Below are 12,786 nucleotides of genomic sequence, written 5' to 3'. Positions count from 1 at the left end.
GATAAAGAGTCTGAGGTGATTCCTTTGGTCTCCACGAAGGGTGTAGCGTTCGCAGAGGTTTTCGGGGCATCCGAGCCGGCTGGAGCGGCCACGACGATCTCCGGCAGTGGCGGGTCGAACTGTTGTCCTGACTGTGACGATGCTGCAGGCTCTATCGACTCACAGTGACAGTAGGTTATGTGGTCCTGATGTCGACGAATTTCGCGGCCGTCCTGCAGGCGAATCACGCAGGACAGTGGACCTGGCTTCTCGATGATGTCCCCCGGTAGCCACGTCGCACCTGCACCAAAATTTCGGGCAGACACTGGATCTCCAATGTTGATACATCGACTGTTGGACGTCTTATCGTGCACCAACTTTTGATTAAGGCTGGCTCTGATAAACGTTTGATGATATGTCTGGTTTGAGATTGTCAAGTGTCAATCTCAGGTGTCGTTTCATCAATAACTCAGACAGAGCTGCACCGGTTGTTGATTGTGGCGTGATGCGGTATTTGAACAGGAGACGAGAAAGCTTTGTTTCCAGGGTTCCCTCCTGAAGTTTCTGCAATCCGGACTTGATGATTCCCACGGATCGTTCGGCCAAGCCATTTGAAGCCTGGTGATGTGGGCTGACAAACTTATGTTTGATGCCCTTCCGACGTGTGAACTCGGCAAACTCGGACTGGAAAAACACGAACCGTTATCACTCACGATCATCCTGGGCAGACCATGAGTGGCGAAACAGCATCTGAGTCTTTCGATGACAATGGCTGACGTAGTACCATGCGTCACATAGGCATCAATCCATTTTGTGTGCGCGTCCGTAATTATTAGAATCATGCTGCCGTTAATAGGCCCGGCATAATCGAGATGTAGGCGATGCCACGGTTCGCTGGGCCATTCCCAGGGATGCAGTGGTGCTTTCGCAGGTGTATTCCGGGTGCTCTGGCAGGGGTAACAATGTTGAACATGATGTTCGATATCAGCATCAAGATTCGGCCACCACACAAAATTTCTAACGAGTGACTTCATCTTCACAATCCCATCCTCATCGCCATGTAAGGTATCTCGACAAACTACGATCGATTGTAGCACACGTTTATTCACTCTGCTGACACAGGCCCGATTAACTGCAGCGCCATCCGAGCTGGGGCGTAGGGATACAATGCGGTCCCGGTGTAGGGATACAATGGTGAATATTTGCCGCTTCATACATGACACCTACGACATCATTTTCAACCTATATGCAGCAATGGCGTTAGATGGCATTTGTAAAGTTTTGCATCGATAGGGTAATCAGTTTCTGAGATATAATTATTTATTCTTATTTTTCTTTAATCCAATATGGCTGCCACACCATATGATCGATGACGTTTTGGTGATCAATTTTTAATTGCCATGCCTTGTCAATGACACACAAAGTTTTGAGATTGCTCCGGTGGTTTGGGAGAGGATGTTTTTTAAGGTTTAAGGTTAAATCCAATATGTCTGCCAAACCATGTAAGCTATGATATCATAATTATCTAAAAGCATTCTACATTACATGAGTGTTGCTCCTAACCTGAAAGCTTGGTCTAAATCGAACATGTGGTTGCTGAGAAAAAATGAGGTTTAGCCCGTACCGACGGATGTGCAGATGGACAACCTGAAAACATAATGCCTCCGCCAACCTTCGAGGGCGGAGTCATGAAATGTGGGTGCTACATCTTCGGTGGATAAAAACAAGAAAAATACATAAATGGGCCAAATTAAAAACCTTACCAACAAAACCGATGAAATAATGAGCGCTGTTTGGCCGTCCACCAATGAAGCCAAGGGAATATGGAGAAGTGAGACAGGCCTGCAATACAAAGTCACAGAAGTTTTGGATTTAAGTAAATTCCTGCTTTTCCCTTTGTCCTTATGTTCTTGGGAACCTCACTCACCTCTACCCTGCTACTCACATCTCCCCCCTCCTCACCAACTAAATCTCCCCCCAATTTTTTTTATTGCAACCAACTATCAACTCAGCACATCATAAAAATATATACGAGTATTTCCCTCAAAACTACATCCTTAATAATCAGATCCAAACCTTCAAGCTTGAAATGTATGCTTTGTTGACATCGGTCAAACCCAGCCTCAGTGGTACAAGCAACAGTAAGGGCCGCCAACTGGACCGATAACTTGCACCTTGCTCAGAGTACCTTTCACAAGGCTTATGTTCCTGGGGTTTGTTCGATGATGTCAGGCACAGTGTCCCTGAACAGCACAAAAAAAAAAAAAAATGTTACATGGAAACAACATACCCCAATAACTATATTGTTGAACCTTAAATAATTATTGAAGAAATAATGTTTCAAATAAGGATAATTGCATAGGAAGATAAAACTAGCGTACATGCGTTAAGCTGATGTATTTCAAAAAGTTTTCCTAAACCCCAACCCCATTATGGAAAAACTCACCTGCATTGAACTTTCTCCAATTTGAATAGATAGGTTCCAGAGATCACCATTAGAATGAGGGAAAATTGGAATTTGAGAAAATTTATCAGCGAATTAAAATGAGTCAAAGTATATAAATTGTGGAGGGATTGGAATTTCATGTACAGTATTGTACTGTATTCTTTATCATTCTGTAGTACCGGCACCTTCATTATACTGCATGGCATCTTAAAGTCCACAAAACGTTACAGTAAAGTAGAAACGAGGATTTTCAAGATGGCATGGTGGTGGGAGGGGTGGGGGATAGTAAGGGAAACATATGAAAATCTGTTAACTAAATTGTTACCAAAAAATTTCTTCACCAATATGTTTGTAAAGGTGTGTAATAACATGTGTTAAAATGTTGAAGGTCAACTCCCGTGGGAAACCCAGAAAAAAAGCTGTTGAATTCGGGTACCGAAAAATTATTTTCGAGAATTTTTATTTTTTTAAATCGGCCCTTAAGTAACTTATGAGGGGTCAAATAAGGGTTTTTCATGATTCTGAGTTGATTGTTAACATTTATATTTCACCACAGACACTCCTTTGTGGAAAAATAATTTCTAAATATATCTCATTTTCTACTTTGCAGGACATGGAGTCTAGCAATATGGATGAATACGTTACTCCACCTGTGCTCAATTGCTTCATCTGTGCACGCTCGGATACACCAGCTGAAAGGCTCATACAGGCAACTCCAAAGGGATACTCAACTTTATTGAAACAAGCAGCAACTGTCGAAAATGTTACTGTTGTGGAACGTATGAAGGAGGCTCAAAAGGAAGGAAAACTGAGGTACCACCAGAAGTGTAAAAATGATCTGTACAACAACTTTGTTGCAACCACCAAGAAGTCAGCTCAAGCATCAAAGGCAGAGAAAGAGTCATCAAAGTTGAAGAGAAGACGCACTACTTGTGAGTTCAGTTCATCAACTGGCTGCAGTTCTAGAAGATCACAGTCAGTTGACCTCCTGTATAAGGATGTATGCATTCTTTGCAACCAACCAGCCCAGCTCTACAAAAACAATCCAGCACAAGCTAGAAAGAAATACAGAGTGCCAGATAATTTGACTGCAGATACACTGAAGGCAAGCTTGCTGAAGACAGCACGGAGTCGCGGGGATGACTGGGGCACTGAAGTCACTGGACGCCTGGAAGGGATCAACGACTTGGTAGCAGAAGAAACACTGTACCATTTGCGATGCAAACTTATGTTTGCGAGAGGTGACAGTTTGTCCAAGACTGATGAGGAAGGAAAAAGGAAGAGAGGACAGAGGAGTATTGATGAGGAGCGAGAGGCAGTTTTTATTGAATTCTGCGAATGGTTAGACTCAGAATTAGAGCATGGGGTAATGAACATGGACCAAGTCCATGAAAAGCTGCAGGAGTTTGATCAGTCACCAGAGAAGAGCCTTTCTTATTCAAAGCATTGGCTAAAGATAAAACTTCTAGAGAAATACGAAGACACCTTGTATTTCACAACACAGGAAAGAAGGGCAGATGTACTCTGTCTCAAAGATGGCACCGACAATATTCTGCGAGCGCATCATGCTAATCTTGACCATGGAGATGAGAAGACTCAGATCATAAAGACGGCACTCAAGTTCATATCCAATGATATTGCCTTGATTGTGTGGTGGGGTATGACTTTGGACCTAAATCACAGTATGACTGACATCGATAGTCAGCTGACACTTGTTCCTGCAAGCCTTCAGATGTTCTTGAGACCGATTGTCAAGACAGAAGAAAGAGTTGCCGTTTGGGGGCAGAATTTTATTAAGGCCTGTCGACCTCGGTCTGGAGTATTGCCACACCAAATGGGGCTTGCCATACAACTTGATCATAGATTTGGGTCAAAATGGATGCTCAACAAGTTCCACCGGCTAGGATACACTGAGTCTTACACGGAGACACAAAACTACAAATACTGCTTCCTTAATAGTAGGAGTGGAGATGATGTTCCAGATACTTCTGGCACTCTTGACACCATTGTGGAGGAAACCGATGAACAGATCAATGATGAGGTTGCGGTTGATGCTGCGCTTGAGGATCAATCAGTGATGACAGCCAAAGTGCCAGCCAGTGAAAGTGAATTGTCAAGTAATGATCAGGTGGTCTTTATGGAGGTTGGGGAAACAAACAATGCAGTCACTCAGTTTGTTGGAGACAATATAGATTTAAACATTGTCTCTATTCACGGAAACACTCCCTTTCACTCAATGGGTTGGATCAAAGTCACCTCTCCGGCACCACCTTTGCCAGATCCACAGACAACAGCAGCTTTCCCCCGGGTGAAGTTGAAGGCACTCGACAAAGCTAAGATCCTGAGAGGAACTGAAGTAAAGATTATTCCATTTACGAACAGGAAACAGATAGGAACGAACGTGATCATGTTTCTCCCCCTCGCTGAGCTTTCCTCCTCCCTGGCTCATGATCAGCCACTCCTCACTCCAGGTGACACACTCTGGGCAGCGGGGTGGGTGATCAAAGCCAACGATCCTGAGTTCCCACACTCCAACTGGAATGGCTGGATGAAGAGAATCCATGCTAATGATGCAAAGCAGAGCACACAGATCGAGTTCCTCCCAGGAGAAGGAGATTGAAGGAATTGAAGAAGGGTGAAATTCGGTACAACATGTTCTCAAGGAAGGCAGCGGCAGGAGTGATCAAACCAGAGACTCTACCTCCAACAGAGGGTGCAGCTGCACAACATTCACTCCGTGCCTACCTGCAGACCCGGGACTGGATCCTTCTACAGAGCATGTCTCTGAACCCCAGTGACTATGGATGGACAATAGGTGTGCATGGGTATGAGCCAGTTCCAACACTGGACCCCACGGCTCCTGAGGAGCTATTGCAGTTCACGAGCTGTAATTGTCATGGAGATTGCAGCAACCGGCGATGCAGCTGCAAGAAGAATGGGGTCACGTGCATCTCGGCCTGTGGAGTCTGTAATGGCATTACATGCAGAAACTGCAGTCATGATGTTGTTGAGTCTGAAGAAGACATAGACAATGACTGTTGAAACTTCTGACATTGTGAATGAGAAATAACTCTTGAGTATTATATATAGGGCTGTCAACCGAGCCGAGACCGGGAGGAAATCCCGGCGGTTTCGGCTTTCGAGACGGTCTCGGGACGGTCCCGAGATAAATTGATTGACGCAATTTCTCGGTAAAAAAATCCCGGTTAAAATTCCAACTTCTTGCAGATATTTTCCATTAAATAGAGGCATTTATTGAGCCTTGCTTTCATTACTCTGCTTCTGCACAAGCATCATTTTTCGCAAGTGCAGCTGAACTGACACAAACGATGATAGATAAAGTAAACTCACTGTTCCAGGATTTTCCCCTTCTCAACAAACAATGCACTGCAAACGAATCCGAATTCCAAATCCGGATCTTCACCAACATCTAATCATGTCGTCCTTGTCACACACGCTGCATCTCCACAAAATTTCGTCCGAATCCGTCCACAACCTTTTGAGATATTGTGTTCACAAACAAACGGACAAACAGACAGGAGTGAAAACATAACCTGCATCCACCTTTGGTGCGGAGGGAACGAAATCAGGATAAAGATCCCAATGAAAATCCGCCTCATCACGACTTTATTTAAACCGTTGAATCCTTCCGCTGTATCACTCCGCCTCGCCCCGCCTTACGCTGCGGTCACGTGTCCGTCCTTGGAGACGAGTTACAGGAGGTGGTTGCGATGGTCTTTTGCACATTAATATCGAGGGACTCGCTCGAGGCTCCGTGAATGGAGGGACGATGTTTATCTATCTATAATTCCAGTAATCTCTGTGTGTGTGTCTGTCTGTGTGTTTGTCTGTGACCGCTGTTTCTCGACAACCACGGGTCCGATATACTTGAAACTTGCCAGGTATATTGCTGGGGACCCGAGGATGTGCCTTTTCAAGGTTTCATATTAATCGGACAATTACTTACCGAGATATGTCCAAAAAACGCTTCAACCAATCAGAGAGCAGCGAGCTATCACGTGTGCCGAACCGTTAATGCAATGCAAGCGTTAATGCGTTAATGCAAGGCTTTTCGTTTTTTTCCCTCTTCTCTTTCTACTTTTCCTTGCGATTAAATTGCAAACAGCCAAAATACGTTGGCGCTAATTGAATAATTGGCCATTAACACTAAAATAATCGTAACTGCGATATGCCAACTTCCGGACAGTGCAGCCTTCCATGTTGTTGTTGTTTGCAGCAGCTGTTTGCAGCAAGGGAAGGCTTTTCTTTTTTCCCCTCTTCTCTTTCTACTTTTCCTTGCGATTAAATTGCAAAAAACCAAAATACGTTGGCGATAATTGAATAATTGGGCATTAATAGATAGATAGATAGATATGCGATATGCGAACTTCCGGACAGTGTAGACTTCACTTCCGGCCTTACGGAAGTGCTCTATACTTACCGGCTATATACTTATTACTTACTGTCTATCTTATAGATAGATTGTAGATAAAGACAATGCCCCAATCGAGTCGTCGTTTACGAGAACGAAGGAACGAAGCTGCACGTAGTGCACGCGCAATAGAATCTGACGAGGAACGAGCTGCTCGCCTGGCACGCGACGTTACGCGCGTGACACGGCGTCGTGCAGCTGAAAGGGATGAAGAACGGACTGCTCGCTTGGCAGACAACACTGGACGCGTGGCAAGTCGTCGTGCAGCTGAAACGGCTGAAGAACGGACTGATCGCTTGGCAGACAACACTGGACGCATGTCAAGGCGTCGTACAGAAGAAACTGCTGAAGAACGCGCTGCTCGCTTGACACGCGACGTTACGCGCGTGACTAGGCGTCGTGCAGCTGAAACTGCTGAAGAACGCGCTGCTCGCTTGACACGCGACGTTACGCGCGTGACAAGGCGTCGTGCAGCTGAAACGGATGAAGATCGGACTGCTCGCTTGGCAGACAACACTGGACGCATGACAAGGCGTCGTGCAGCTGAAACGGATGAAGATCGGACTGCTCGCTTGGCAGACAACACTGGACGCATGACAAGGCGTCGTGCTGAAGAAATCCCTCACCAGCGAGAAGACCGGCAAGTAAGGGATGCCCTGCGTCATGAGGCTGTACACCGTGTGAGACTGGAGCAGGCTCACCATGACAATCGCAACCTTGCTCGATTCGATGATACCGATTTCTTCCGAGAGGTCCTTCATGGTGAGTACAGGCACGCGTTGAGCAGGACCTCAATATTTCAATGCCCTAAATGCTCGCATTGTGCTGCTTTGGTGTGGCATGAGGAGAGAAGAGGATTTTGCTGCAACCACGGCAAGGTCGTTCTTATGCATGATCCTACGAATCCAAAACCCGGTTCAATTCCATCACAACCTCCAGATGCTATTAAAAACCTTTTCCTTAACCAGGACTTTGTGAAGCACGCGAAACAGTACAACAACGCGCTGGCAATGGCAAGTATCGGTGTCCGAGAGATACGTATGCCTGGCTTCAATCCTGGAGTGCGCATACAAGGTAAGGTTTACCATTACATTGGTGCTCCTCTTGCCGATCTGGGTTGTACCCCACGCTTTGCTCAGATCTACTTTCACGATCCAGCCCATGAGCTGGATTATCGTCGTGCCCACACCTCGAACAGTGGCCTGAATGAACAGTTTTTGCTAAGAGCACAACAGGCCATTCATGAGTGCAACCCATACGTCCAGCAATTCAAATCAGCCATTGAGTATGTGGTTCATAATGATAGCGCCAATGAACTGAATATTGTGTTAACAGGTCGCACGCGGCGCCGAGACCTTCATCATGGTACCGTCAACCTTCCCTCAGCAGACAGCGATGTGGCTGTCATTGCTCCAGGGGCTATGACAACTGAGCAGTTTGGAAGGCTGGCAGTCGCTGTTCACCTCAGGGGAGGAGGTTTACAGACAATAGACGCCATGCATCCAGCGTATGACCCACTATCATACATACTTCTGCTACCCTGCGGCTCTCAGGGGTACCACACTGAGTTGGCAGGGACTACGCCAACAACTTTCTACCGCTACCATCTACAAGTACGTGATCCTACTCATCACTTCAATCTACTGCTTCGTGGTGGAAGGTTGACACAGCAGTACGTATGCGACATGATGGCAAAAATTGAGTCACACCGTCTCACTTGGATTCGCTGCAACCAGAAGTCAATTAAGGCAGAAAAGTATAAGATCATCGTTGATGCGTTAAACAGTGATGCTGAGGTGCTACCTGGACGCCTCACCATTCTGCCTCCGTCAATTTATGGGTCGCCACGTTGGTATGCCAAAGAGTTTCAGGATGCAATGGCTTTAGTCCGAGTCAAGGGAAAACCAGACTTTTTCCTAACTTTCACCTGCAACCCAAAGTGGCCAGAAATTAAAGCATCGGTTTTTGAGGGTCAGCCACCCAATGCAAGACCTGATATCATCGCCCGGGTGTTTCATATGAAGGTGGAAGCACTCCTCGCAGACCTCCTCAAGCATGACATCTTGGGGCATGTGGACGCTTACGTGATGGTGAAGGAAACGCAAAAGCGTCACCTTCCCCATATACACATGCTCCTGACCGTGGTACCTCGCGACAAGCCCAGAACACCTGCAGATGTCGATCGCGTGGTCTCTGCTGAGATTCCTGACAGCCTCACAAATCCGGAACTACACCGTATTGTGACATCACACATGATTCACGGCCCCTGTGGGGAATGGAACATCTTGAGCCCTTGCATGGCAGACCGGAAGTGCACAAAGGACTATCCCAAAGCCCTACGTCAAACGACAAGCTTCTCTGATGACTCCTATCCCCTGTACAGAAGACGGGCAGAAGCAGCACCTGGTGATCCCATCATGAAGACAATACGAGGCGGTGCTAACGTATTAGTTAACAATGCATGGGTTGTGCCTTACAATCCATATATTGTCCTCAGGTACGATGCTCACATCAACCTTGAGATCGTCTGTGCTGTCACCTGTGTCAAGTACCTGTACAAATACCTTGAAAAGGGCCCGGACCAGTGCCTGGTCAGACTAGAGCCTCATGAGAGGATGCGAGAGGCATTACGACATGATGAAGTGGCACGCTACGAACTAGGGCGTTACATCACCGCATCTGAGGGATACTGGCGCATATACGATTTCCCCATTCAACGCAAATACCCACCAGTCGAGATGCTGGCACTCCATCTACAGGATGAGCAGGTGATCACGTTCACTGACGAAGGTGCCATACAGAACGTGGCAGAGTCAGGACCCCCTGCAACAACCCTCACCGCCTTTTTCGAAGCCATGAATCTCCATCCACACATGCGTCATGTTCTATATCCAGATGTATTCCAGCACTTCACCTACTTGAGGAAAAGGTTTCAATTGCGGAAGAGAAGGCTGAGTTTCCAGGATAACCGTAAGGCTGATACGGTTGGGCGGCTCCCCATTATTCCCGTCAACTCCCATACTGCCGAGTTGTACTATCTCCGCATGCTACTGTACCGCGTGCCTGGCCCCACATGCTTTCTGGATCTCCGTCGTGTTGGTGGTAGGGTCATGGAGACCTATCTGGCAGCCTGCATTGCATATGGCATCGTTGACAATGACCAGGAGGTGGATTCTGTTATGGAAGAGGCTGCAAATATTGCTTTTGGCCCTGCAGTCCGCGAAGTATTTGCCAACATGCTCATATTCGTTCTCAGAGGCAACCACGTGCAGTTCTGGGAAAGGCACAAGTATGTGCTGTGCGAGGACTTCATGCGTGCTGCAGGTGTGAATGTTCCAAATGGACGCATTGTGAGTGCAGTGCTACTAGAGCTGAGGAACAAAGTTGAGTGCCACGGCTTTTCGCTCAGTAGGACCTTTGGCCTTCCTGAGCCTGACCCAGTTCATTTCCAGTCTCGCATTCCGCGCGTCATCGAGCACGAAACAGTGCACAATATAGGAGAACTTGAGGCTCACATCGCTCAAACAGAGTGCCTTCTTAATGACGAGCAGCGCGTTGTTGTCGATACAGTGATGTGGAGTGTGGAACACGGACATGGCTGCATGCTTGCTGTTGATGCAAGTGGTGGGACTGGGAAAACCTTCACATTGTCTCATATACTCAACAAAGTGCGCGCAATGGGCAAAGTGGCTCTTGCAACTGCTGCAAGTGGTATTGCAGCTACGCTGCTGCCTAAAGGGGCCACCTTCCATAGTAGGACCAAGTGTCCTCTCATTCTCACTGATGAGTCCACTTGCAACATCAGTGAAAATGACACCACTGCAGCACTCATACGCATGACTAATCTGATGGTGGTGGATGAGGTTTCAATGATGGATCGTCGCGCATTGGAGGCAGCAGATCGAACATTCCAGTGGCTTCGGGGCTCCGAGGAACCATTTGGCGGCATCGCAATGGTTTTCAGTGGTGACTGGAGGCAAATCCTTACTGTTGTGCCACACGGTAGCCGTATTGACATAGTTGGAAGGTGCTTCAAGAGCTCATACCTGTGGAGAAAAGTGCAGATTCTTCGTCTCAGAGTAAACATGAGGATCATGCAGGGTGCTGGAGAACAACAGGACGAATCTGCTTTTGCAAAATTCCTGCTGGATCTGGGTGAAGGGAAGATTCCTGTCAATCCAGAAGAGGGTGAATTTGCTATTGAGCTCAGGGAACCGCTCATTCTTCCTGGTGAAAAACTTCAGGATATTGTCACTTGGGTGTACGAAGACTTGCATAACAACATTAGCAACCCCAAGTGGCTTTGCGAGCGTGTTATACTATGTCCGACCAATTCCGAAGTCGATCAGGTAAATGCCTACATGACGACCATATTTCCAGGGGAGGAACATGTTTGCTGTAGCGTCGATACAGCGGAATCTGAGGGTGATCATTTGTATCCGCCTGAGTTCCTGAACACCCTCTGTCCATCTGGTATGCCGCCACATCGTATCTCTCTCAAGGTGGGTATGGTCATCATGCTGCTGCGAAACTTCGACCAGCAGAGCGGGCACTGCAATGGCTCAAGGTACATCATACTTCAGATCCTTCCAAATCTGTTGGTTGCACAATCTGTGATGGGTGTCAATTCTGGACGCACATTGCTCATTCCACGCATAACCTTGAGTCCATCTGACAACATGTTCCCGTTCACTCTGCGGCGTCGGCAGTTTCCGGTACGACCCTGCTTTGCCATGACTGTGAATAAATCCCAAGGACAGTCGCTACACCATGTTGGGATCTTCTGCTCACGAGACTTCTTCAGCCATGGTCAGTTCTACGTGGCGGCCAGTAGGGTTGGCAGATCCAGCAGCCTCCGCATTCTTGCCCTGGACGAGGAAACAAAGAAGAAGCGCCGTTTCCTCAGCAACGTTGTTTATGAAGAGGTGCTAACGAGATAAAGGTGTGTACAATGGACATGTAGGCAATTTTTATTATTATTTATTTATTGAAGAACAATTGTTTCGAACGAATTCTTCAAAAATAGTGCACAACTTCTTTTGGCAGTCGTACACCATGTTGGGATCTCCTGGAGAGGTGCCGTTTCCTCACCAATGTTGTTTATGAAGAGCTGCTAACGACATACAGGTGTGTACATGTGGACAATTCTTATTATTTATTTATTGATTGAAGAAACATTGTTTCGCAAAGAATTCATCAAAATAAGTGCACAACTTCTTTTGGCAGTTGTACACCATGTGAGGATCTCCTGGAGAAGTGCCGTTTCCTCAGCAATGTTGTTTATGAAGAGCTGCTAACGACATACAGGTGTGTACATGTGGACAATTCTTATTTTTTATTTTTTGCTTGAGGAAAAATTGTTACGAAAAGATTTCATCAAAATAAGTGCACTACTTCTTTTGGCAGTTGTACACCATGTGAGGATCTCCTGGAGAAGTGCCGTTTCCTCAGCTATGTTGTTTATGAAGAGCTGCTAACGACATACAGGTGTGTACATGTGGACAATTCTTATTTTTTATTTTTTGCTTGAGGAAAAATTGTTACGAAAAGATTCCATCAAAATAAGTGCACTACTTCTTTTGCCAGTTGTACACCATGTGAGGATCTCCTGGAGAAGTGCCGTTTCCTCAGCAATGTTGTTTATGAAGAGCTGCTAACGACATACAGGTGTGTACATGTGGACAATTCTTATTATTTATTTATTACTTGAAGAAAAATTGTTACGAAAAGATTTCATCAAAATACATGCACAACTTCTTTTGGCAGTCGCTACACCATGTTGGGATCTTCTGCCCAAGGGCCTTCTTCAGCCATTGCCAGTTCTACGTGGCGACCTCTAGGGTTGGCAGTTCCAGCAGCCTCCGCATTCTTGCCCAGGACGAGGAAACAAAGAAGAAGCCCGTACGTGGTGCCTTATGAAGTGGTGCTA

The 12,786-nt window shown here is 46.5% G+C and overlaps 1 protein-coding gene across 4 annotated transcripts in view; it reads right to left on the bottom strand.

Annotated features, from left to right (window-relative positions):
* Positions 1-12,786, bottom strand: part of ATG4B (autophagy related 4B cysteine peptidase) — a 146,666-nt gene that overhangs the window by 93,736 nt on the left and 40,144 nt on the right. For all 4 annotated transcript variants that reach the window (XR_013624436.1, XR_013624438.1, XM_068127757.2 and 1 more), the window contains exons 8-9: positions 2,056-2,222; positions 1,743-1,821 (exon numbers count right to left, since the gene is read on the bottom strand). Coding sequence is in view for 2 of the 4 variants with exons in the window: in XM_068127757.2 (XP_067983858.2) it covers positions 1,743-1,821; positions 2,056-2,222 (246 nt within the window). In the remaining 2 variants the exon portion in view is untranslated. The remainder of the gene's footprint in view (positions 1-1,742; positions 1,822-2,055; positions 2,223-12,786) is intronic.

The sequence above is a fragment of the Myxine glutinosa genome, chromosome 1 (genome assembly GCF_964187855.1).
Source record: "Myxine glutinosa chromosome 1, kmMyxGlut1.1, whole genome shotgun sequence".
NCBI lineage: Eukaryota > Metazoa > Chordata > Myxini > Myxiniformes > Myxinidae > Myxine > Myxine glutinosa.
The sequence above is the reverse complement of the archived record's forward strand: the minus strand, read 5'-3'. Positions and strand labels throughout refer to the sequence as shown.